This window comes from Molothrus aeneus, chromosome 8 (genome assembly GCF_037042795.1).
Source record: "Molothrus aeneus isolate 106 chromosome 8, BPBGC_Maene_1.0, whole genome shotgun sequence".
In the NCBI taxonomy this organism is placed as follows: Eukaryota; Metazoa; Chordata; class Aves; order Passeriformes; family Icteridae; genus Molothrus; species Molothrus aeneus.
In genome coordinates, this window is record NC_089653.1 from 33,712,426 (window position 1) to 33,739,576 (window position 27,151).

Genomic DNA, 27,151 nt, shown 5'->3' on the forward strand with positions numbered 1-27,151 from the left:
AATTAAACTTTGCCAACTTTTTCAGCTCTTCTTTGCTAAAGGGCCATTGTCAAAGATGCTTTGTTTGCCATAAAGAAAGATTTGTAGTGACAGTTTTATATAACAACAATAATATTAATTTGAATTATTTTTGGAAGAATCTCGGAGCAGCTGGGGAAGATCATCTGCATTATGTTGACCTTACAGATGTTCAAGTTGATTCATGGAGTAATGAAGTAATTTGCCTGTACCCATGCAGTGAACAACCAGCAGTGAAGAATAGGAGTCAGCTCATAGATTATTTTCACATGGAATGTTCAGCTCCATTTTGATAATTTGTCCATTTTTCCTAGGAATATTAACCCATATCTCTGCTGAAATAGCCCAGTTCACATCTGAGGTGTAAAAGCTGAAAAAATTATTTAAAATTCTATGCAAAATTAAGGAAGGTTAATGTAATACTTTTTTTTTTAAGGTCAGCAAAGGTGTGGGCAAATACTCACCCCAGAGAACAGATAGGCTTGTGAATTTTTGGGGAGTTTAACCTTGGTGGTCATGGAATTGTCAGAGAATTATGGAATTATTTGGGCTGGAATGGATGATCCCATTCCACCCCTGCCATGGCAGGGACACCTTCCCCTGTCCCAGGTGCTCCCAGCCCCAGGGTCCAGCCTGGCCTTGGGCACTGCCAGGGGTCCAGGGGCAGCCCCAGCTGCTCTGGGCTCTCAATTCCTTCCCAATATCCCATCCATCCCTGCCCTCTGGCAGTGGGAAACCATTCTTCCAGTTTTAAACAATAGATTAAAAGTCATAAAAATCTATGGGAAAAGCTCTGCAGAGGCTCCTTTTCCTAGGGAAGAAGTGCTTCTGGAATAAATAAACCCCAGTGAATTCCATACCCTGGCACAGCTGGAGAGCTGCCCTTCCCCTGCCCCTCCATGAAGGAGATGTGCACTGAAAAAGTTTGGGGTTTTTTTTAAATCTAAACTATAAATGTGTAAAATGATCACAGTGTGCCTCCCTGCAAGAGCCCACATCCAACTGGAAAACCCCAGCCACAGAGGCTTGAAGAGAAGAGCAGAAGAAGCTTGACTCTATAACATTTATTTCAAATTAATTTTCTGCCATCCAGCTCCAGCAGTTCATTTTTCCTACTGAATGGGATCTAATAAGACCTAATAGGTGATAAATCAGTTTCCCAGTTTCGGGCATTAAGGAACTGCAGTGCTGTGTTCTGCTAGAGCAGGAAGGTCTCCAGCTCTCTGTTCCACAACAAGCAGGGTATTAAATAGTCTTAAATCATCAGCCTGTCCCTTCCTCAGCTCCAGGACCACTCCTGAGGCTGGGAAATTTCACAATGAGGGATCATTCTTTATGGCAAACTCTGCGAGCAAAGCCATTTAAAAAACACTTTAGGAGAGTGGTTCCTACATCCTGTTCCTGTTACAAATCACTTGGCCTCAGTGTTTACAAAATCTGCAGTTTAACTAATACAGATGGGTTATCAAATTATCCTGATGGAAACAGATAGAGAGGTTGTTTCCTATCAACAGTTCCATTAGGAACTAACAACAAAATGGGATTATTTACTCAGCATCTATTCATTCCCACTACTTTGGCACAGCGTTATTAGCACTGAAGCTTTACATGCAAAACACTCCAATTCTTGGGGTAATTTGATAATGCAAGACACGTTCCTGATCCATCATTTCATAGGATGGGTCCTATAAACCTGTGTTTTAACAACCCAATCCTTACCCAGCTCTTCCATGGCAAAGCACATCCATCCCAATTAGGAGCAGCACCAGCTCTACAGAAGGTTTAGATGAGCCTGGGGTTTATTATCCTTGGGTCTCTAACCCACACTCCAAAGGATTTATTGTTCCAAGGGCTCTTTTTTTCCCAAGTTTAAATCTGAGCAAGGCTTTAGGAAGGTTCAGAGCTGCTGCAGCTCATAGCAAAGGGGTTCACCACATCAACTGGTTAAAATAAATGGGTTACCTCAGCTGGTTTGTCACACAAGCCCAAATGAGCTCCTTTTCATCCAGGCGGGATGTTTGCACAAAGTGCTTTTTTGCAGCAATGTTTGGGAAGTGAGAACCTCCAGCAGAAAGATGGGGATCAGGAAGGATCAGTGTTCAGCCCAGAGAGGAGAAGGCTCTGGGGAGACCTTAGAGACAATTCTGGACCCTAAAGGGGCTCCAGGAGAGCTGGAGAGGGACTGGGGACAAGGCATGGAGGGACAGGACACAGGGAATGGCTCCCAGTGCCAGAGGGCAGGGATGGATGGGAGATTGGGAATTGGGAATTGTTCCCTGGCAGGGTGGGCAGGCCCTGGCACAGGTGCCCAGAGCAGCTGTGGCTGCCCCTGGATCCCTGGCAGTGCCCAAGGCCAGGCTGGACATTGGGACAGTGGAAGGTGTCCCTGCCATGGCAGGGGTGGAATGAGAAGATCTTTAAAGTGCCTTCCAACCCAAACCAGTCTGGAATTCCATGGTTTATGGTCAGCAGAGTCCTTGCATGTGGGACTTGTCAGGCCAGGCACAGCAGGTTTTGGATGATGTTCCCCTGGGATGAGGAGCTTCCCACGTGTTTGTCCTGCCCTCCTACTCCTGAGTCAGATAATTCCTTCTGGGCAGGGATGTGTCCATTGACTGCCCTGTACATAAAAGCAGAAAATATTGGATTCAGCTGGAGAGGAGGAAGGGAAGCACAGCTTTGCTTCTCACCCTGATCGATCCCACTCTTGTGGGTGCTGAGACTTCTTAAAGGAGAAAATGAAGTTTCAGTTGTTGTCAGAGGCAGCAGTGAAATTACCTTTGCAGTTCCAGCTGAATGAACCAAGTTTTATTTATTCTCTAAAACCAAGCAGAAGATAAAACACTCACACCCTGTATTTTGTTTCTACATCATCATAGCAGCATTTTCCTGCTCGAGGATTAACACCAATTGTGCTTGGATTTGTTATTTACAGATTTCACCTTGGGGCACCTTGCCTTTATTGAGTAGGAAAATCAAAAATTGTCCTTGCATGACATAAAGGCAGAGCTTTTAACATGGGAGGTCACTGGCTGCTCAGTGGCACCTTCTGATGTACAAAGTGGGGTCAGCACAAAACGTTTCTGTCTCAAAGACGTTCAACACCCTGTGAGTTCCAGCTCTGCCAGACCTCTGCCCTCCCTGCTGGAGCATCCCCCACCCACTGCAACAGGGGCTGGAGGGTGTCCAGGGAAGGGAATGGAGCTGGGAAGGGGCTGCAGAATCCCTGAGGGAGCTGGGAAGGGGCTGCAGAATCCCTGAGGGAGCCGGGCAGGGGCTGCAGAATCCCTGAGGGAGCCGGGCAGGGGCTGCAGAATCCCTGAGGGAGCCGGGCAGGGGCTGCAGAATCCCTGAGGAGCTGGGCAGGGGCTCAGCCTGCAGCAAAGGAGGCTCAGGGGCCCTTGTGGCTCTGCACAGCTCCTGCCAGGAGGGCACAGCCGGGGGGGTCGGGCTCTGCTCCAGGGCACAGGGACAGGAGCAGAGGGAACGGCCTCAGGCTGGGCCAGGGCAGCCTCAGGGTGGATATTTGGGAACAATTTCCTCATGGAAAGGTTTGTCCAGGCCTGGCACAGCTGCCCAGGGCAGTGCTGGAGTCCCCATCCCTGGAAGTGCTCAATAAATGTGTGGATGTGGCACTCGGGGACATGGGGCACTGCTGGCCTTGGCAGTGCTGGGGGATGGTTGGACTCGATGATCTTGGGGGTTTTCCCAACCCAAATCATTCCATGGTTTTCTGTTATCTTTGCTGCATTTCCCTGGCTCCATGCAGGGCTGGAGCAGGTGGAGTAAGTCAGAGATTATCAATAGAATCAGGAATTGTTCAGGTCAGAAAAGCCCTCCAAGACCACTGAGTCCAACCATTCCCTGCACTGCCATGGCCACCACTGCCCCATGTCCTCAGCTACCACATCCCATTGGCTGAGTGCTGTTGTCATTAATTTAAGCTAAAAATACTGGTGTGATTTCCAAACCTCTGTGAATGTTTTTTAAAGGAATTCTGAAAGAAACCAAGTGACCCTCCTCAACTTCCTGTGGTGTCCAAAGCAGCTTCAAAAAAAAATCTCTGTTTGTCACAACCTGAAATTCCCTAGCAGGAGTCAATTTAAACAGCTGTGACCACCCTGTAATTATGATTTGTCGCAGACTAATATTTACTTTTTTCATTCATTTAAAACCCCATTTGTTTTACTGTGTACAAATTAAGAACAAAGTGTCACGTTGGTCCCTGAATGCATAATTGCAATTAAGGTGGTGTCTTGCAGAAATAATACATGGAGGGTTAATTTGGACCACGAGCTGGTTTTAATTCTGCCTTTGTGTTTCTCTACAAGTGAATTATCCTAGGGTGGCACAGAGAAAATCACAGTTATTTGTAGCTGGGCTGTAACGTTGTGGTTTTAATGGGAGTATTTTTAATGAGGGCTTGTAGGCTGAATTGTTGATGAAAAGCAGATTAGTTCTGTTTGCTCATTCCATGAGAGGTGAGAGGCTCTGAGCAGGGTTTGTGGCCCCAGTTGGGAACTTTCCTGAAGGAAATTTGGGAATTTCTGATAGAAATGTCAACACATGAAGAGTTCAATCACAGGAGGGCTCTGCACAATTTCTGTTTCTCCCTTTTTAGTGACATTTGACTCTTAAACATTTGGTGATGCACTGAGAATAAAAATCTGATATATAAAAATATTATATATTTTGTGATGAATTACAAATTACTAGTGAATGTGACCTAAATGAACATACTCCTATTACAGGAACAGCATTGAAGTGGTGTCATCATTTAATTCTCTCTTATGTCTTGGACTAAATCACAATTTTTGAGGCCCATTTGCACCATTAAATGCTGTGTGTGGGGTAGAAGAAGCATCTAACTTAAATATTAATAAAGTTAGAATTTCCCAATTTTAATACAGCAAGATTAATAATAAGGTAAATATATATTAAAAAAAAAAACCCACAAACCCTTTACTGTTTTCCCCAGTAAAAGTTAAATTACTCAACCTAAACCTAAATCAAGGGGGAGAGGCAATTATTTCTTAAAAAGTGAGAGAAAAAGGAAGAAGGTCTTAAAATATTCAGGAAAAAAAATCTTTATCTCAGATGACACTTCTAGGAAAAAAAGTAAAAATTTGAAATCTTTTGCAATAATTTATGAAACTCTTATTGCTTGTTTTCTTTGAAAGTACTGTTTTTAACTGAAAATAATTCCTGAATTTCTCAATCCCTAGTTCTTCAGCAGTGACTCTCAAACCTCTCGGGCCTCTGGGTGTGATCCAAAGCAAAAGCTTTTTGTGTGGCTCCTGTAACACTAAAGCTTTGGATTGTAACACTGTAAATCATATCCCAGGTTTTGTGCTGCCACTTTCAGTATCCTTTGGGATCCATTTTCAGGGATCAATGTCTGGATATTGCTGATGTTAAAGATGAAATTACTTAAAATCTGGACAACCTGTGTGTGCCATTCTGCTTTTAATTTCTCTGGAAATAATCCAGGAAATGGAGCTTTTTACCTTGTATAAACCTTTGATCCTATTGATCATTGCTGGCCTAGATCACTCCTGGCTGCTGCCCGGCTTTTCATAATTTCTGCTGCAGATGGAGCTGAAAACTCTGGCAGATCTGCTCTGCACAAGCATCAATGTCCATTGGAAAAGCAGATTTTTTTCCTTGCCCTTCATGGGTCACTGGATGCCAGAATCCCTCTGCATCCTGGTGTTAGTCCCTGCATCCCTCTCAGCTCATTCCCAGCTTTGTTAGGCCCAGCTTTGCTGATATCCTGAGTTTTTAGTGACCAGACAGTGCTGCCCATCCCACATGGATGCTCAAACATCACTCAAGGCAGGGATGAAGGAATTGTGAATTGCTTTAGTCCTGGAATGGTGACTTTGGAGCAACCTGGGCTGTGGAACATGTCCCTGCCCATGGAATGGGATGATCTTTATGGTCCCAACCCAGACCATTCTGGGATTTTCTGATACAATCCTATAAAATGAGGATGGCTTTAGGTGTTACTCCATACACAAGCATTGGCTGAAAAAAATCGACCTGAGCATTTGCTTTGGTTGTGTTTTGTGGGTGAGAAAATCTCCTATCAGGACTAATCTAAATTTTTCGCAGTTAGGTTTTTTTTGCTTCTATGAGCCCATCAGATAATTGCAGTCTACTCCCAGAGAAGCTGCTGGCTTTCAGTGCATTGGCATTATAAATCTTCTATCTAGAGAGAGCCAAACTGTGTGATTCAGGCCAGGGAAGAAGATAAAAGGAGCAGAAATGGTGCAGAAATGCTATTTGGGCTTTGTACCCAACTCTGCCTTGCCCCAGTGCAGGAGAGCCAGGCCAGGGGCATTGATGGTTGTGAAGAGACTGCCTGGTTGTCTGGTCCTTGTGAGGCTCAGGAATATTTTCCACATGGGAATTAACTTCCCTGGCACTGCATCCCCCCTGTGGGATTGATGGTGCTCCAATGTGCTGGTGTCCAGCTCCCAAATTCCAAGGAAATAAGCCTTGCACAGTTTTGGAAATTCTCTTATTGCTGTGTTCACACTGAAGCAAACTTTTCCATGGCTCTGCCTTGGGAAGGGGAGGATTCATCCAAGGGCAGGTTATTGCACTGCTCAAACTCACCTGTCAGAAATTAAATGTTAGCCCTGTGGTGCTCTAAAGCACTGTTTGTGTTTCAATAGCCACAGAATTTCCTCTAGTTCAACAATTGTTTGGCCACTCAGCATAATTTAGTAGCTTAAAGAGCTTTCTTGGGATTAACAGAGGGAGTGAAATTAAAGTATTGCATAAAAGGAATCACAGAGAACCTGATTTCAGAGAATCCCTGAATGGTTTGGCTTGGGAGGGACTTTAAAGCCCATCCAGATCCAGCCCTGCCATGGCAGGGACATCTTCCACTGTCCCAGGGTGCTCCAACCCCTGTCCAACCCAGCCTTGGACACTTCCAGGAATCCTGGAGCAGGGAAGGATTTACATCCACAATTCTATTTCATTGCTTGTTTGATACAAACCACTTTTTATCCCAGCCTTTGTCCCATTGACACACTTGGCTGTGTTTTTGTGACCCTGACTGTGTTTGCCTCTTGGGCTTTGATTTCACCAGGCAGAAACTAATCCCCAGCTGGAAAATTCTGGGCAGGATTGGCATGTCCAAGGCAGCACTGAATCCTGCCTGGAGCCTAACAGAGCTCCCAGACCTTGGTGTGATTGATCCCTGCAGAAAGGCTGCAGGGGATCTGTTTGTGGGGTTGGCATGTCCTTCTGCTGCCCTGCAGAACAGAAAAACCCACATTATAAATGGCATTGTGTGCCCTGCCAGGCTGATTTTTGTGCTGGGACTATTTGTGGGCTGTGCAGGGTGATTTAGCCCATCCCACAGAGCCAGAAATCCTGCTCAGAGCCACCAAGGGGCTGGGCTCCTGTGCTGGGGGCTCCTGTGTCTGGCAGGTGTTGAAGCATCCCAGTGAAACATTTATTCCACTCCAGAGGTGTCAGGCAGGGTGCTGAGGGAGCTCTGGGAAGATTCCTTTTATACAATACTTTAATTTCACTCCCTCTGTTAATCCCAAGAAAGTTCTTTAAGCTACTTCTTTAAATTATGCTGCGTGGCCAAACGATTGTTGAACTAGAGGAAATTCTGTGGCTATTGAAACACAAACAGTGCTTTGGAGCACCACTAACATCTGATTTCTGACAGGTGAGTTTGAGACAGTGCAATAACCTCCAGGCACAGCTGCCCTTGGGTGGATCCTCCCCTTCCCAAGGGAGAGCCATGGGAAAGTTTGCTTCAATATGGACACGGCAATAAGAGAATCTCCAGAACTGTGCAAAGTGGGGATCTTGTGCAGAGTTGATCAGGCTGAGGGAGCTCTGGGAGAGCAGCAGAGCAGGATCCTGTGCAGGGTTGATCGGGCTGAGGGAGCCATGGAAGAGCAGCAGAGCAGGATCCTGTGCAGGGTTGATGAGGCTGAGGGAGCCATGGAAGAGCAGCAGAGCAGGGATCTTGTGCAGGGTTGATGAGGCTGAGGGAGCCATGGAAGAGCAGCAGAGCAGGGATCTTGTGCAGGGTTGATGAGGCTGAGGGAGCTCTGGGAGAGCAGCAGAGCAGGATCCTGTGCAGGGTTGATGAGGCTGAGGGAGCCATGGAAGAGCAGCAGAGCAGGATCCTGTGCAGGGTTGATCAGGCTGAGGGAGCCATGGAAGAGCAGCAGAGCAGGGATCTTGTGCAGGGTTGATCGGGCTGAGGGAGCCATGGAAGAGCAGCAGAGCAGGGATCTTGTGCAGGGTTGATGAGGCTGAGGGAGCCATGGGAGAGCAGCAGAGCAGGATCCTGTGCAGGGTTGATCAGGCTGAGGGAGCCATGGAAGAGCAGCAGAGCAGGATCCTGTGCAGGGTTGATCAGGCTGAGGGAGCCATGGAAGAGCAGCTGAGCAGGGATCTTGTGCAGGGTTGATCGGGCTGAGGGAGCTCTGGGAGAGCAGCAGAGCAGGGATCTTGTGCAGGGTTGATGAGGCTGAGGGAGCCATGGGAGAGCAGCAGAGCAGGGATCTTGTGCAGGGTTGATCAGGCTGAGGGAGCCATGGGAGAGCAGCAGAGCAGGATCCTGTGCAGGGTTGATGAGGCTGAGGGAGCCATGGGAGAGCAGCAGAGCAGGGATCTTGTGCAGGGTTGATCAGGCTGAGGGAGCCATGGAAGAGCAGAAGAGCAGGGATCCTGTGCAGGGTTGATCAGGCTGAGGGAGCCATGGGAGAGCAGCAGAGCAGGATCCTGTGCAGAGGTTGGCAGCTGGGTGAGGTGGGCAGGACGGGCACAGGAGGCGAGCACAGCTCCCGTCTCGCTTGGCTCCCTCCTTCACACACCCCAGTGCCTCCCTGAAACCTTCTGTGTCACTTTAATATCTGAGAGCCACCCTTTGGATCAAGCACAGGCTTACCTAAAGCTCCAGCAGGATGGTGTTTTACTTTGCCAGCATTAGTGTTCCCTTCACAAAGTTGTCAGCAGCCATGGCACAGCCTGGCAGAGCCACTGCTGAGGTTTATCCTGCTCATCTCTTACAAGAAATCACATTTTAACCTCTTCCCAGGGAGTCTCTGCTTGCTGGGGAGATGGACTCCAGTTTTGTGAAGGTTCAGCTCTTCTGGGCACTGCCTCTGTGCTTGTGATTGCTTGGGTTAGAAAATAAAAGTCATGGTAAGGCATTGGGATAATTCAGCTCCCATGGAAACTTTCTGCCATCAGAATGAACCTCACATTTTGGGGGAAACTTCAGCAAATGGAATTTCTGAACAACCCTGATTGGTGACCCCAGAACTGAAGAGGTGATAACCCAACCTTTGCAGATTGCTTTCTTTTTCCTCATTGCTAGTCTCTGGTGGAATTTGATAAATTAAGTACCTGCAGGAAAAAAGGGAGATTCTTTTCCAAGCAACATCAGGACATTTGTTTAGCCAGGTGCAATTGTCTTCCCAGTTGATGGCAAGATGGATGAGAAGGCCAAATAATTTGAAATGTAGCAGATCAATTCTATTGATTTATCCATAAGTAGCTAAAGTGGCCTTAATCACCTGCAGTATCCATGGAAATGGGGAAGGAGCAGAGGCCAGTGCTGTCACCACAGAGCAAGGGAGGTTCCTCTGCTGCAAACCCTGAGGTACTGTCAAGTATTTGCAACCATTTTGCCAAATTCAGCCAGAACTTCCATGTTTTGCAGGAAGATTTGCCTGTCATGTCCTTTCCCAGCCTTTCTGTGAATTACTTTAATTATTTCTCTTTCTGGACTGAATGTTTGTGTGAAAAGCCACTCAATAGGGGGAAAAAAATCTACTTCTTCTATATTGATTTTTACCTCTGCAAAATGTGGTTGGATTCCTTTGTGAAATCAAGTCAAAACAAGAACTGAGGTGAAAAGCTGGGTGGTGAGGCCCTGGCCCAGAGAAGCTCCAAGGCCAGGCTGGAGCAGCCTGGGACAGTGGGAGGTGTCCCTGCCATGGCAGGGTGGCACTGGGTGATCTTTAAAGTCCCTTCCCACCCAAACCCTTCTGGAGTTCTCTGATCTTTACAAGGGGAAGGTGATGGTTTCTGTTCCTAGCAAAGGCTTTCTGCATTTTACTGAGCATTGCACTACAATGAAATGCTTGTTTAATAACTCACCTGATGGCACAGATCCCTTCCAGCAGCACTCCAACAAATTACATTTGTTTGATATTACAAGCTCTGCTGGGAGTTTTTGCCAGCTGCCACAATAGAAAGTCTCTTGGAATTCAGCAAGTCTGCCTCCTTTAGAATAATAACTTTGGAGTAGAGGAATAGTATCACCGTCCACTTGCAAGAGATGCTACTTTGCCAGCATTGTAGCCTTAAAAACCTCCTAAATTAAATTGTCTGCTAGCATTTCCATTAGAAAACGTAATTTCCAAGTTTTTATTGCTCTGCTATAAAATTCTCCAGGTGCTAAAATTGAGTATGGACTGTTCTATCCATGGAGATAAAATTCCAGGAGGCAAAGTTGCTTTGGGAAAGAGGACAGAAGGCTAAAACCTCTTCTTTCCTGCACTCAAAGTCATCCAAAACCCACAGCTGAGACCTCAGACACATAGACAAGGCAGGAGCAGAGTGAGGGCAGTCAGATCCGTGGTCATCCAGGCAGATCCCAACCCTTGGAGGGACTCAGACCCCGCCTGGACACAGCCCTGAGCTTGCCACAGAGGCACCTTGGACACAGAACCCCTTGTGCCTCCTGGTTTTTGGTAGTCAGCCCACAAGTTTGTCCTTCAGCATTTTGTAACTCACTTATTTTTCATTCATCTTTGTTTCAGAGGGCACCAGCCCAGAATACAAATGAGGGGAGAGCTATCAGTGATTAGAGATAATGTGCTAAAGCTGGGGCTGAAATATTTGGTAGAAAATAGGTTAATAAAGTGACATGGAGCACCTGTGCTGCTGTGGAGCGGGCATTATGAGGAGATTATGCTAATGTAGGTATTTAGTAGCAAGTCTTCTTTGGGATTACTCTCTGCTATTATCATCCTCAGCTCAGGAATTGTAATTCAAAAGGCAGCAAATGATCAAGGATTTAGGGGTTTTTTTGTTTTTTTTTTTTAAGTTTTGACTGCTCTTTAGCCTGCTGAATTAGAGGATGTTGCAAGAAATCTTTTAAACACTTTTTAAATGTTCTTTAAGAGAAAGAAGTGGACTGGGCAGGGATGTGTAAATATAAAGAAGTGTTGAATTAAATTAATTTGTTAGTGGTGAGCAGCTGGTAGGCCTGGAGGCGCAAAGGCAGGTGAAGAGGGAAAGAAAAGAGACAAAATTTGGGAAAGGAGAAAACTGAGGGAGATGCAAGGGTATCCTCCAGGCTGAGCCATTGAAATGACTTTGAGTCTCCTATGGTGAGACACCTCAAATTCTGGGGGCAATTTTGGACCCTTCTCAACAAGACAAACATAGAGGGGCTGGAGGGTGTCCAGGGAAGGGAATGGTGCTGGGAAGGGGCTGGAGAATCCCTGAGGGAGCTGGGCAGGGGCTGGAGAATCCCTGAGGAGCTGGGCAGGGGCTGCAGAATCCCTGAGGGAGCTGGGCAGGGGCTGCAGAATCCCTGAGGGAGCTGGGCAGGGGCTGCAGAATCCCTGAGGGAGCTGGGCAGGGGCTGCAGAATCCCTGAGGAGCTGGGCAGGGGCTGCAGAATCCCTGAGGGAGCCGGGCAGGGGCTGCAGAATCCCTGAGGAGCTGGGCAGGGGCTGCAGAATCCCTGAGGAGCTGGGCAGGGGCTGCAGAATCCCTGAGGGAGCTGGGCAGGGGCTCAGCCTGGAGCAAAGGAGGCTCAGGGGCCCTTGTGGCTCTGCACAGCTCCTGCCAGGAGGGCACAGCCGGGGGGGTCGGGCTGTGCTCCAGGGCACAGGGACAGGAGCAGAGGGAACGGCCTCAGGCTGCACCAGCAGAGATTTAGGTTGAATACTGGGGAAAATTTATTTTTTAAATTCATAAGTAAGAAAAAAGCTGTTTAAAACTCTGCTTTGCAAGAGGGATGGAGGGGTTTGAGGTGAGGGGTGTTCAGAGAAGGCTTTGCTGGGCTGTTGGTGCCTTCCTAAACCTTTGCTGAGGTTTGGGTTCTCTCTGGGGTTTCCAGGTCTGGGGCTGCTGTTTCCCACCCAGCCTGACAAGAGAAGAGGACTCTGGCTGCCATAAGCACATGGAATTTGTCTCCCAGAGAAGCAGAGCCCAGGCATGGGGAGCATGATGATGTGCAGGAAGGCTGATCAGCTGCAATAAAGCATTCATTATCCTTCCATCTAAATTAACTGAAATGACATCATAATAGTGCCTTTTTAGAACCTCACTGCAAATTCCCTCTCTTTTATTAAATTATCACCTAAACCAAAATTATTTTAAGCTGTATCTGTGTATTCTTGTTTAGATAATCATTAAGGAAGTCATTTTCTCATTCTTTTTCTTTCTTTCTTTTTGATGTTTGCTTAAGGGAAAACAGTGGGGAGGACATTCCTAGTTTGTAGTGTTCCTTTTTCTGTCAGAAATTTCCCTGTCAGAAATACTTTGCATAAACACTCACAGTGTAAATCCAAATCCTTGGGTACTGGAGCTAACTAAATAACTTGCCAAATGGCATAGGCTGTAAAAATATTTCCACTTTTTAAATATTTCTCTTTAGATTATTCCTCCAGAGCAGTGTTTCTGCAGAGGCAGTTGGATGGGTGTTACATCCTGCACCCAACTTTCCTCAGTTCCTGCAGCTCCTGCAAATACTTTCCAACATTGTCAGAACTGAGTGAGAGAAAACAGGGCACAAACTGTTTTTAAACATGAACAAATCAGGGCACTTGACTAATTAGGAGGGAGAAGGGCAGAATAAAAAGTGACTGAACCTGAGAAAGGGCTAAAAAAAAGAATTGTTTGGCACAGGGACTCCTGTTCCATTTATAAATCAAATCCCTCTGTCCCTCCTTCATTTACAATTGCCACTGGAAGTCAGGGTTTGATGTATGTTCCCACCTCCTGGAGGCAGTGAGGTTGTTTGGAGGGAAGAAAGGACCTTTTGGAAAACTACAGAATCCAACCACTAATTTTTGCTCTGTTTGGTGAAGCAATCTCTGCATCCACAAACCAATTAAGCACCTCTGGGCCCAGTGGGAGTGAATAATAATCAATAACAGGAAACATTCCCAGGAGTCAGGGGTTGAAATTGGAGTCAGTTCATGAACCAGCAGCACACTCCTGGATGGATGAACTCTGGAGTGAGAGCCATAAAGGGGAGAAATTACTGGAGAAATCAGAACTGCCTGAGGCAGGGCAAGGTGAATGGGCCCAAGCTGGTCACTGAGATTTGGTCACCTGGATTTTTGGTTTGGTTTTTTTTGAGAATTTCTGCTTTTTATGACCTGTATTTCCTAACTGACCTTTACCATGGTTTCTCCATCTCCTTTTCCCTGCCTTCCTTCACCTGAGCTCCCAGCCATACTTTTATGTCACATTCAGAAGGTGGTGGGCAATTCACTGTTCCTGCTGGATTATGGAGAGCTGATACAGATCTGGTCAGGAAATGCATAAACAGGGATCAACTGCCAAAAAATCCTGGTGACAGAAAAAAGGTTGTGGGGACACCTTAAAGCCTCTCTCAGGGGCTCCAGGAGAGCTGCAGAAGGACTGGGGACAAGGGAGGAAAAAGGGGAACTGTCTTTAAGCTGAAAGTGGGTGGATTTAGATGGGATACTGGGAAGGAAATGTACCCTGTGAGGGTGGGCAGCCCTGGCACAGGTGCCCAGAGCAGCTGGGGCTGCCCCTGGATCCCTGGCAGTGCCCAAGGCCAGGCTGGACACTGGGGCTGGGAGCACCTGGGACAGTGGGAGGTGTCCCTGTCATGGGTAGGGTGGGAATGGATGGCATTTAAGGTCCCTTCCAACCAAACTGATTCTGATTTTGCTCTGTGGAAGGTCTCTAAACACAAAATAAGAGGACAGTCCCTGCCTCAGAGATCAAACTACAACAGGAATCTCTGGATGCCCTTGGAGCCATCCCCATCCCCCCTTCCCCAGAGCTCACACAATAGCCTCCTCTGTCCAGGCTGTTGATTTTGTTCTTTGGTGGATTTTTATGCCCTTCTTTCTTCCACATATCCTGAAGTGACTTCCTTCTGTAATCATATTCCTTCTATTCCAATCACATCATAGAAAATGTTAATTTCCTGCTTTTAATTGGGTTGATAAAGTCTTTTGTCTCACAAATCTTTCCCAGTACATTCGGATTAGGTTTTGTTGTCTTACATGCCAGCACAGTCCATTGTGTTGGGTTCCAGGCTCTGAACTTCTCCCTTTCTCAAAGTTTAACTTCTGTGGCTCTTCCTGACATGGATAATAAATTCTTTTGTTCATTGAAACTGAATTTCAAGAAGAGCACTTCTTTTTATGCACACACAACTGGGAGCCAATCTTGGTTATTAATTACAGCAAGATAAGGGCTGGCACTGCAAGGGATGCTCTCCAGCTGAGAGTTTGGATTATTTATCCCTTGGCCCAGTGATGTCCAAGTCCACCTTTTATCCTTGAGAGTGTTCCAGCAGCCAGTTCCTTTCTTCTTCAGTACAGAACTGTTGCTTTTGGGTTAATTCCACTTATTTAGAAGAGCCACTTCTTGCTTCATTTTCCGTTTTCTCCAACTTCTGACAGTGAAGTTACTGACAATTGTCAGGACCTGCTTTGGAGGAGGAGGAGGAGGAGGATTTAACACCTGGAATGATAAAGTATTTCACCTTCCTCTTTCATTTTTTATTTGGGCATAAACCTGAACTATTTTTATATTCATGAGTTGCAGCAACTTCCCAGATGATAACAAAGCATTGCCCAGGTTCCAGCCAAGAATTCATCCAGCATGATTTTTTACTGTGGAAATTCTCTCTGCAGAGTAGTGATCTTGCTACTTCTACTTGTCAATATTTTAATAAATATATTTTTTAAGTTAACTTGATTAGATAAAAAAAATCTTAATTTTGCTCTTTGCTCTTGGCACTGGAGGTGCTGAAATATCCTGCAAAGTGCTGTGAGGTTTGCATGACATTTGATTTGCAAATGAAGATAGACTGTAATAATAATTGTAGTAGTAGGAGTAGGAGTAGTAGTAGTAGAAGAAATAAAATGATGATGATGATGATATTGGTAATGATGATGATGTTCTGTTGACTGTCACTGGGGTTTCTCCACTGACCTAAGTAGGAAGTTTTTATCCAGTCACAGAATGATTGATCAAATCAAAAATAAATTGGGATTCCTGTAATTCAGAAGTCAACATTAGGTCTCTCAATCTCTTCTTTGGGATGTTCCTTTACGAAAAATTGGAGGAATTCCTGGCTTCCTGAATCCCCCTGATGCCCAGGGGTTGTTTAACTCCAGCTCCACTTGAACACATGCTCTGTGCTCTGCTCCTTTTCCAGTGGCAAACACAGCAGAATTTGTATTATTTATTCTTTGTTGGTATTCCCTAGAATTAATATAAAGGAAAAATGAGAGTTACAATTTAAAGAAAAATAATGGTATATGAAGTAATGAGATTGTGCCAAAGCTTAATTAGATGGAGCAGATTGAATACATTCCAGTGATGTCTTAAGGCAGCATCATTAAGCTGGAGGCACAATCCTGCCTGAGTTGGAACCAGTTTTATGTCCATGAGGAAGCAGCCTGGGATGGCCCCTGCACCACGTTAAATTGTTAATTTTGGGGGAATATTTACAGATCTCCTGGTATTATCAGCTAACAAAAGCACAAGGCAAAGCAGGGCTAAGGAGGGAATAAAACTGGTGATTGTGTGATCACACAGATAAGCTCGATTTCAATCTTAGTTTGTGCTACAGCTCAGTAATTGAATCACAGATCTCCAATCCATTTATTTTGGAGCAGTGCAGGGTGTTCATTTGTGTGCTGGATTCAGCTCGTTTATAAAATCTCTTAATGAAGTGCTTGCCCAAAACACTGACAAAGACACTGAAGGGCTGAAATTCCTCCTTGGCTGTGCTGGGTGCAAGTGCAGAGATGTCTCTGTCATCTTAGTTATAAATAATAATATTATGAAACACACCTGTATATATATTTTTTTATGTATATTTGTGTATATCTTAAAAATACTTTCATATTTTCATTATTTTTCTGTTTTCCTTTCTAAATTTAATTTTAGTTTTCCCATTTAGATCCTTTCTTTCTCCTCCATAATTCTGCCATGGGGATGATCTGACCTTACACTACAGATACATCCCAGTGGCATCAAATTTTCCCCTTTATTAATTTATTTCAATATATAAATAAATAAACTCTCTTAGCTTCCTGATAAATTTATGTACATATTGAAATATTTATGAATGTATGTACATATTGATATATTTATATAAATACATCAATATGTTCATAAATAATCTCTTGGCAACATATTGCCCATATATAAATATATAAATATTTATAAATAATGTCTGTTTCCATCATGTTGGATTATCTGGAGGCTTCTTTTCTCTTGGATACCGAACTTTCAGCTAATTTTTTTTTTTTTCAGGAGAAATTGCTAATTATCTGAAATTCAGTACAAACCCTTTCTAGCTGCTTTGTTTTAAATAATTCTGCCTTTTTTTTTGTTTTTAATTGGCCAGTCTGAAGGAAAATAATATTTTTATTTGCAGTAGTGAACTTTCTTTTTCAATATTGGTTTTGGGGGTGGGGAAAAAGCAAACCCAGAACATGTCAGGAGGGGTTTTCATCATTTTTGGGGACTCTGAGGAGACACAGATCTCTCTCCCAGCCTGCTCCAAGGAGCAGCTCATTTGTCTGGGTATTAGCTGGCAGCTGCACAGCATAAATTTGGAGTTTGCAGGGGGAATCTCATGTTTGTTTTGAAAATGGAGATCAGGCTACCAAGGAATAATCAGTTTATTTTTCAGCACCATGAATATGTAGTGCCCTACTTCTCCTGTGCCATTTGGTTTTCTCTTTCAAGCCTGTCAGGCCAACTCCTTTTGCAATTTAAGAGGTGTTTTAGAAACTCTATAAGCTACAGTGGGTACTGAATTACCATTTTGGAAATAGAGCAGTGAACAACGTTCTAAAGTCTGTCCTTCCCCAGCATTTCTGTTGTGCCATAAGTGGAGGGGTTTTTTTGCCTCATGTGTTTAAAAACGTGTTTTTCTTGACCTTTAAGTTAAAGTACAACTAGTTGCACGCCTGGCTTAGACACAACACTGTAACTTTAAAAATTTATGTCTATATAGTGCTAATAAACTGAATTTTTAATGATCTCTTGATTATGAAAAGATATTTTAAAGACAAGTGATTTTATCCCAAACACTCCCTCTGTTTCTGCATATGCTAATTTACTTGATTAATTTGGAGAACATCTGCATAGAATTCTGTACACTTACCAGTGGTGAGATCACACTGCTTTTCAAGTATCAGCCTCAAATTTCACTTTCCAGACAGACTCGGATTTTGTGTCTAATTGGGATGCCAAATATACAAAGGTACCCCAGAAGTGTGTAATTATGTAATTTTCTCTTGATCTTTCAGAGTCTTCCTGCGAGCAATTAATCAGTATGCAGATATGCTAAACAAAAAATTCCTTGATCAAACCAACTTTGAGTTACAGGTAAGAAAAAACTCCCAGTTTGACTGGAATAAATGATATTAATGTAATAAATTTCTGCCCTCTGTAGTTTTGGGGGTTTATTCATGGTTTATTTATGGCTGTGAACCCCAGTTATCCCAGTTAAATCATTCCAGGCTCAGCAGGTGTTGTGATCCATTCCTGACTTGTGGGTCTTGTCACAGAATCACAGAATCACAGCAGGGTTTGGCTTGGGATTCTGCCTGAATCATCAAAACACAAAGAATTGGGATTTGTAGCTGGGAAATATTTGTTGGAAACATAAAGGCAACGAGGAGCCGTATTAAGAATTTATCAAGAAACACCATCTCTGTGGTGTCTGTTCTTTTCTCCTTTAAATATTTATGTGCATAATTTAAAGACTTTTAAGTTGTTTTGTAGGTGTGTAGAGAAACATTTCAGAGAATTAATGGAATTTCTTCTTGTCATTTTGGGGGCTTTCAGCTCTGGAACAACTATTTCCACCTTGCTGTTGCTTTTCTCACACAAGAATCTTTACAACTGGAGAATTTTTCAAGTGCTAAAAGAGCAAAAATCCTTAACAAGTAAGTCCTGCTCATCATCTAAATCATGGCCAAGATCTCGAGGTCTATTGCCATAATTTCAGTTTAATTTCTTTGCTAAATCTATTCAAATTGAGATGCAATCAGGGGATAATGAAAGGTTGGGTTGAAAAACATGAATCAAGTGTTGTGTGTGTTTCTGCCCTGGCGTGGAGATCTGAATTTCACCATTCATTAGGGATGAATTCAGTGTTTGCTGCTGCAGGATGCTCAGAAAGTCAAGATTCTCATGTTCACATGTTACAAAACTGCATTTTGAAAGCACTTCAGCTTTGTGCTTCTTCCAATCTCATTTTATGTCTGCTCTTTATTGTTCATCCCTGACTTTGTTGAGGGCATTTTGGTGCTCCAGCCTGTTCCACTGGGCTGTCCCTGAAGGATGGGGTGAGGTGGGGTGGCTGCAGCCATTTCCTCCTTCTGGGGGATCATTCCCTGCCTCCAACCACCCCACTGCCAGCCAGAGTCCCACAGCAAAGGAAAGCTGTCAAAAGGGGGAAAAAAGCCTGGGAATGAGAGTGGAACATGAAGATTCTGTTAAAACAGAGTGAATAAGGGTGGAGAAACCTCTAAGATCATGGAGTCCAAGGCCACCACTGCACCAAGTCCCTCAGTGCCACATCCTTGCAGTTTTTAGATCCCTGCAGGGGTGGGAAACTCCACCTGAACTGCCAATTCCAATGCCTGACCAGCCTCTGAGGGAGGAATTTTTCCCAACTCTCCATTTAACCTCCCCTGGCACAACTTGAGGCTGTTTTCCCCTTGTCCTGTTGATATTTCTCCTGCCTTTTATTGGTGTTCCACAGTAGTGACCTTATTATTGCTTAACTAAACACCAAGCTCTGCAAAGAGCCAGTGTTGTGATTTCAGGCAGAGTATGTGGATTCTTTTTCTTTTTGGGAAGAGCAGCTGGAAAAGCCAGGTGTTCCCACAGCCAGTGAGGTCACCAAAATGGGGAATTTCCAAGCTGTGATTCCCTGAACAAGTACAGCTCAGGCTTCTGGTGTGTACATTAAATAAAATGTGTCTATATAGAGAAAGAAAATGCATTTTGTATCCCTTCACCTTCCCAATCCAGGCCTTTCTGTCTGTCATTATGATAAGAGAAATCCCAGGGGGACTGGGGACAGTTCATCACTGCTGCAGTGACTTGGTTTTAAAGGCTTTTTGCTCGTGTGGCTTTTGGGTTTTGACCAGAAAATTCAGGACGGGCTCCACATCCCATCCCTTTTTATGGGAGCCAAGTTTTCCTTGCAAACTCCACCACTCCCTCCTGAGTTTTGAGGTGTTTCCTTTGGAAGCTCTGCTCTACCTGAGCCTTGAAAGAGAATTTTAAAGCACTTTAGGATCTGCTCTACCTGGGACTCATGGGGCTTCCTTGATGATGAAACAGGAATATTTACAAGTTCAGTGGAAAAGTGGTGTCAAGCAGAGCTCAGGGTTTGGGGCTTGTGCTATAAATACCATAAATAACATTATAGATAAAGGGTTTTCTACAGAAATTGAGCTGGTGTTGCAGAGCCAGGTGTATTTTATTTAAGGAAATTGAACTGGTATTGTAAAGGCAGGTATATTTTACTTAGGAAATTGAGATGGTTTTGCAGGTAAATTTTATTTAATTAAATTTAGAATCCCTTTGCTCTCTCTGCCCAGCACCTATGAGAGCATTTTAGTCCAGCTCAGACTCTTGACCTGAACAAAGAGCCAAAAGCTGAGCTGGAAATTGCTGTCAAATACATCTGTGGACTGATAATTCCTCTTTATCAGGATGAGAACCAGAGGCACAAATTTCCTTGGAGTGATTTTTATAATAAGCAGAGCAGTTTATCTCACTGAAGGAATTCAAGGAATCAACAGACATTTCTCACTGCTAATATAAGTAAATAAATTAAGTAATTTGAAGTGGTTGCTTAATAAAGTTTGCAAAATTGTAAATCTTTGTTCATAATGAATTTGCAAATTGTTATTTTCAGTTTAATCAGGTTTTGGAGACAGGAATCAAGACAATAAATTTGAGATTCAATAAATGCATGGTCTGGAGGCACTTTCATTGCTGTGTGAAGGCACTTCTGTGTCAAAGGGGATGTAATTAATCAGTTAATTCAATATCACACTCACCCATCTTTTTAAGTACATATTTCAATTAAAACGTCAAATATTTAATAATTAAAATTTAATTATTGTAATTTGTAGGTTTTGCTAAATATTGCATTTAAGCATTAGATAATAGCAGATTCTTAATGATGCAGAAGATTCCCTTTAATCCTTATTAATGACTGGGTGTCTCACTATTATCCCCCAGAAATCCTACAAGTTGCCAGATATTACAGTTTGGCTCATCTTGTGATTTAAGTAAGGATCTTTAACTTGCAAATATTCCATGTAGCAAATGCATCCTTGGAGCTCGTTAGGGTTCTGATCCCATCATTAATGAAGGCATTGGGATCATTTTCACTCATCAAAGCTTTCCTGAGCAGAGGGAGGGGAGTAGAGAATGGCCCTGAGGGGACATGGGAGGTGTTGGTGCCACCAGCTTTAGGATGGGTGGGCTCCCACCTCTGCCAGGGACCATGGGATGCTGGAATTGCTGAGGCTGGAAACCCTTTTTCCCCAGATTTTGATGTTGGCAGAAGCATTGCTGAGCTGGTGGGAGGTAGCCAGGTAATCTCAGTAGTGTGGGTCCCACTTGAGAACCTGTTCTGGAGTTTCTTCCCTTTTTGAAGACTGTGAATCCGATTTGGAAATGAGATTTATCTGCTTGTAGGTCTTAGATTTCTTTTGTTTTAATGCTGGTTTTGTTTTCTTTTTCAAGGTATGGGGACATGAGGAGGCAGATTGGGTTTGAGATCAGGGACATGTGGTACAACCTGGGTAAGTATCCTAAGCATGTGTTCCCTTCAGTGTTCCCAAAAAAACATTTAGAGGGATATTCCTGGAAAAATTCAGTGCCAGGTTGGATGGGACTTGGAGCAACCTGCTCCATGGAAGGTGTCATTCCTGCCCATGGAATGAGATGTCTTTGGTGTCCCTTCCAACCCAAACCATCCCATGACTCTCTAAAATGAATTTGCTTTCTCTTGAAACAAAAGTATGCCTGCAGAAAGCTTTTAGAAATCAGGTGATTTAAGAAATCAAGCCACCTCTACATGTTTAATTCACCATCTGGGTAGGCACATCACTCTTGTTAATATTTATTTGTCTGTGTTTTTTTGTGAGTTTCAGCCTCTTCTGAACACAAAGCCATTGTTGTGGTGATACCTATTCAATGGGGTTTTTTTCCCCCTTAAAAATAACTATATACACATGTATTTATATTTACTCACTTGAGGATGCAGTACCTGCAACTGTAGCAAAATGGATGTGTCCAAGGGTTCTCAGTACCTCAGCCTGGAATTCTGCATAAATTCTGCTTTTCAGCCTTGTCTGGCAGCCTCAGTGACTCAGGAAGGTCTGGAAAGTTGGAGCTCCCTGGAGCCCATGGGTGAGTGAGGCAGCTCTGCCTCTCTCCAGCCTGGGCTGCTCCCTGGGTATAATTTGCCTGTACAGGGATTGAATTTCATGAGAAACTCAGTATTTACTGTGACCTGAGTGTGCTCATCTGCCAGATTTCATTTTCCTGAGCTTAACAGCACAGACACTTCAGCTCTTCTGAGTTTTATCAAAACTTCCTTAAATGATCAGAAATAAAGCGTTTGCCACTTCACTTCTATCTCTGGCTGAGCTGTTGTTGCTGGGAGTTGAAAAACCCCAGCATTTCTAAGAGAAGAGAGTGCCAAGGGTTCATAAGTATTTGATATCGCAGAATTTGCATCCTATCTGCTGGAATGATGAGAAAAGGCTTCAGAGAGCAGCTGAGTTCACTTTTATTAGAAGCATCTTCGGTGAATTAAGTGTCTGGAGAACAGATTAGAGCTTAGTGCACGGCTGAGATGTGACTTGACAGGCAGGTAATAAAATCAGTGTCGTGCCTGCTGCTGCATCAGCCAGTGTGGGCTGCTGGCAGCCTCTGGTGAGCAATTAGCCAAATCCATCCCTCCTCCAGCCCCACAGTCCTGGAGCCATGGAATTGGTGAGGCTGGAAAGGTTGGTAATTGGTAAGGTCTGAGGGCACACCTCGAGTGTTGTGCCCAGCTCTGGCCCCTCAGCTTGGGAAGGACCCTGGGACACTGAGCACATCCAGAGGGGCTGGGAACACAAACCCTGAGAGGAGCCCCTGAGGGAGCTGGGGGTGCTCAGCCTGGAGGAAAGGAGACTCAGGGCTGCCCTCATCGCTCTCACAGCTCCTGGAAGGGGCCTGTGCTCAGCTGGGGCTGGGCTCTTTCTCCAGCAGCACTGACACAACCAGAGCACACAGCCTCAAGGGAAATACAGGCTGGATAGCAGGAAAAAGTTTTTCACAGAAAGGGTGATAAAGTTCTGGAATGGCTGCCCAGGGAGGTGCTGGAGTCCCCATCCCTGGGTGTGTTTAACAAAGCCTGGATGTGGCCCTGGGTGCCAGGGTTTGGGTAAGGGCTTGGGGCTGGACTCGATGATTTTGAAGGTCTCTTCCAACCTGGTCATTCTGGGAATTCTGTGAAAAGGTTGAGTCCAGCCAGCACTGTCCCATGTCCCCAAGTGCCACCTCCACATGGATTTTAAATCCCTCCAGGATGGGGACTCCAAACTGCCCTGGGCAGCTGTGCCAGGCCTGGACAATCCTCTCCATCTCTCCATGAAGGAATTTTCCCCAATATCCCACCCTGAGCTGCCCTGGCCCAGCCTGAGGCCGTTCCCTCTGCTCCTGTCCCTGTGCCCTGGAGCAGAGCCCGACCCCCCCGGCTGTGCCCTCCTGGCAGGAGCTGTGCAGAGCCACAAGGGCCCCTGAGCCTCCTTTGCTGCAGGCTGAGCCCCTGCCCAGCTCCCTTAATCACCTTTTCTCCTCACTAATATTTCTGGTCTCTTTGGATTCTTAAACGTTTCCCAGAATTTACTGGACTGAATTTAGAAAGTTTGACGCAGACTTTTCCATCCAGCTGGTGTTAACTGAGGTTGTTTCATCCAGGCTGGGCTTTGTGGAGTACCTTGTGCCTTTCACTACTGCTGCTGTCACTGGCTGCTCTTTGCATGTTATTTAGTTGCTCCAGGGTTCAGTTTCTCACCATTAACAAGGATAATAATTTCCCCTGCAGTTTTGGGAATCGATTGGCTCAAGGGGTAGTGTTTTATTCAATATTTCTTTCTGTGCTGTCATGAAAGCCTTTTATTTTTAATGGATTTTTTTATAAATGGAGATTATCCAGGTAAGATCCCTCTGTGACCTCCTCAAGCTCTAATATTTGTGATTCTCCAAGATCCATTAGTGGGATCATTAATGCCAAAATCCCACATGGGGAGGGAGTCAGGAAATGGGTGCTCTTCCCAAAAAAAGCTGTGAGAGAAAGGTAAATGTGAGGCAGGAGCCCAGTCTAAGACAGCCTTTGTGCTTCTCCTGAGCAGCACCTTGATTTTCCTCATCTTCTTTGTCACACAGAGAGTCCATGTTAAACTCATGGATTATGTTTCACTTCTGGCCCCTCACCAATCTCATCTGTGTCACAGCATCAATTAAGAAGGAATTCCAACTTCTCACTGCATGGGAATCGATTGGGGGGTGCCTGACACTTTTATCTTGGAAGCTGCGCTGCATTAATCAAATTATCCATGTGTATGTTCAGAAACCAAATCAGAAGTGAAGGGCTGGAATTCTTGAGCACAGGGTTTTTATGCCTGTGCCATTGTGCATGAGATGTGATGGACCCAACCACTCCCTGACTTTTGATTTATGGATTAAAGGGTATAGAAAAGCCTCAAAAATGAATGTTTTGTCTCATCAGGTTTTGTTTCTAAATACCATGATTAACACATGATGCCTGCTGAGTTAAAATTCTCCAGCTGGGAGCAAGGCAGTCCTCCAGCTATAATGCACATTTAAAAGTATAATTTTTTTTCTGAAATTCAATAGTAAAATAAGAATTCTTAATGTTTTCACTTGGCTGCCTGTTTCTGATGCAGGGGAGGCCTCAATAATCACACCTTCCTATTTTTATGAGCAGAAAAAAAAAATAAAAGAACATTTACAGTGCAGAACAGCACTTTAGAGGCTTTTTTCCTTCCATAGCACAACCTGAACTTTAAAATGTGTTACTTTGAGTCAGTGTTTTGTTGAAACTGGGGCTTCTTAAACCTTGATGAGACATTAAAGCATCAAAAAAGCATCAGACAGGCCGTGACCTGTCCTGGAGATGCAGGAACTCAAAAACCACACACTGGAAGGGTTTTTTTGTGATGCAGTTTAGCAAACAGAGCCCGTGCATGGGGTGCAGTGGCTGGTGGCACCCACAGTTGCGTGGCAGAGGAATTGCAGTGACATTTCAGGTGACATCCTGGTGGCAAAGGTGGCCAGGGAGAGGCAGCTTGGAGGTGTTGGTGACGTCTGAGCCAGCTGGGGGGAGATGGAGGAGAGGAGCTCCTCAAGGTGAAGGGGAATGGTTGCTGGTGTCCTCCTGTGAATGCCACCATCCCTGCCAGGGCTTGACGTCACCAAAGGTGTCTTGACAGGGCCCTCGCTGTCGTTGGAGGGAAGGCCAGGGTTAAAAATAGCCCTGAACTTTGGGTGTTACATAAATAGAAGTCATTGCACATAACCCTCTCTGGATTAGTCAGGCGTGTTCCCAGCCTGCCCAGGGCACAGGGGAGGCTGCTGGCAAATTACTCACAGGCTTTTGTGGCCCCAACTGAAAGGGGAGGAATCTGGGAAATGAGAATCACACGTTATCCAGCAAGGAGAGCACTTTGGATTTGGTTTGTGGTGAGGTCACTTCTGCTGTGTGAGCACATCCCATGGCCAGGCACAAGGTGCTGCAAGGGGAGGGTTTTGCAGGTTCAAAGGGGGCTTTTTTTTGCATGTGGTTCCTAGAGCAGCTGCACAAGTTGGTTTTCAGAAAAGACTCCTCAGTTTTCTTCCAGACTTGTCACATTTGGAGTCTCTGTGTGGGAGTTCCCACATTCCCTTGGGGAGGAAAAAGGTGAATTCCTTGCTGGGTTGTTTACCAGACAGGGGCATGGATGCCCTGGGGGGCCAGGGGAGGATTGTTTCCCTTCCTGCTTTGCTCCTTTAGTGGCCCAGCATCTCCCAGGATCACACTGTCACAGCAAACCCATGTGTGTCACCACTGATGCACGTGGGACAGACATCCCGCTCCAGGGGCTTCTCCCAGAGCTGCAAACAGATCATCATCTCATCCAAGATTCTAATCTTGTGTGGATTGTTCACATCTCAAGTTCAAAGGGAATTCCTGTGCTTGAGGCAATGGAAAAGCCCTCTGTGGCACAGGGAGAGCTCGCAGTGATGAACAACTTTTGTCACCGTTATTTGTTTTCTGCAGTCTTGGCTCTGACACTCCTCAGGCATAACACAAGAAATCTGTCACCTGAGAGATCCAATGTAATCATCCTTGTAGGAGACTCAGGGAAGCTTTAGGCCTCTCACTTGATATTCCTGAGCAGCCCCCAGCACTTCAGCAGCACCCAAAGTCACCATTTTCCTTGAGTATTAATTTGCCCTGATCCGATTGCTAATGCTAATAGGATTCAGGAGTTTGCCAAATCAAGGGACTTCAATTATATCTGCTAAAAAAAGGAGCGTGTTTTGGTGGTAAAGGATTTTTCTTGATTACATTTGTTGAGATTTATGTTAGTTCTGGTCAAAGTGAAACTACCAATTAAAGACTTCACTGGTTGCTGTCACTGTGGTGTAGTGCAGTGGAATAAAAATGAGTTGAAATCTGTTTGTGTCCTGTACCACTGGTAACTGCAGTGGGAAGCAAGAGTTTGAGAGCTGGAGGGAACTGAGGACTGGACTCCAAAGAACCTGGTCTGAAGCATGATAGTGGCATTGAAACAGTGTTTGAACCTGGTTGTAAACATCCCTAAGAAGGCATTTGTGAGGAACATCTCCAGTTGTGTCCTGAGCTCCCAGTGGATCCCAGCCTGTTGCTGATGGACAAATTGTTTGTGTTTCCTAAACTTCTGCCTGGAGCTCTCAGGGCTGTGCTGCTCCAACACCATGGTACAGTGAGGTGATGGGACACCAGCACAGGGTGCCCAGAGCAGCTCTGGCTGCCCCTGGATCTCTGGCAGTGCCCAAGGCCAGGCTGGAGCCACCTGGGATAGTGGAAGGTGTCCCTGCATGGCAGAGTGGAACTGGATGAACTTGAATGTCACTCCCAACTCCAGCCATCCTGATGATTTTTCCATGGACTTATTCACCAGATAATTTGCAGCACACACACTTTGCATCCATTTAGCCAATAATATCACCAGTAACCTGCTCTTTTTTCCAGTGTTTATTAGGTGCCACGCTCCTGCTAGGCTTTAATTTCCCCTCCCTATGTGGAGCAGAGCAGGGATGGGGGGAGGAGCAGCTTCCTCTTGGGAAGCTGAATCTGCAATCAGGTTTTGCAGGCAGCTCAGCTCCGAGGAAAGGAGACATATTGTGGGCTGGCTGAGCTGTGCTTTCATGTCTCGAGGCTCTGTTAGGCTGCACTCGTGGTGACACTTTGATAGACTGACACCGAGAACATTTTGTTCACACAGGAGTCTAAATAAGTTAATACAAGTGATGTGCCTTTTAGCCTCCCTCCCTGCCAGCCACACATTGTGTTTTAAAATAAAACCTGGAAATTTGGGTGTGAAAATATGTAGTGGGAAATGTGGCGAGTCCCAGCTTGACGACTGATTCAACTACTCTTGATTAGGATTTAGACAATATCTCCTCTCCTGTGGTAATAATTATTAATAATTAAATAAATAATAATAATTTAATAGTATTATTAATAATTATTATTATAATGGTGGTGGTCATCATCATCAAATAAATAAGAATAATAAAAAAGTGTTTTTCAGTAGAGCCA

General features: G+C 44.8%; 1 protein-coding gene across 1 annotated transcript in view; it reads left to right on the top strand.

Annotated features, from left to right (window-relative positions):
- DOCK1 (dedicator of cytokinesis 1) overlaps positions 1-27,151 on the top strand; it is a 277,491-nt gene that overhangs the window by 180,500 nt on the left and 69,840 nt on the right. Inside the window, exons 30-32 of the mRNA XM_066554638.1 lie at positions 17,565-17,643; positions 18,106-18,206; positions 21,034-21,092. Of these exons, the coding sequence (XP_066410735.1) occupies positions 17,565-17,643; positions 18,106-18,206; positions 21,034-21,092 (239 nt within the window). The remainder of the gene's footprint in view (positions 1-17,564; positions 17,644-18,105; positions 18,207-21,033; positions 21,093-27,151) is intronic.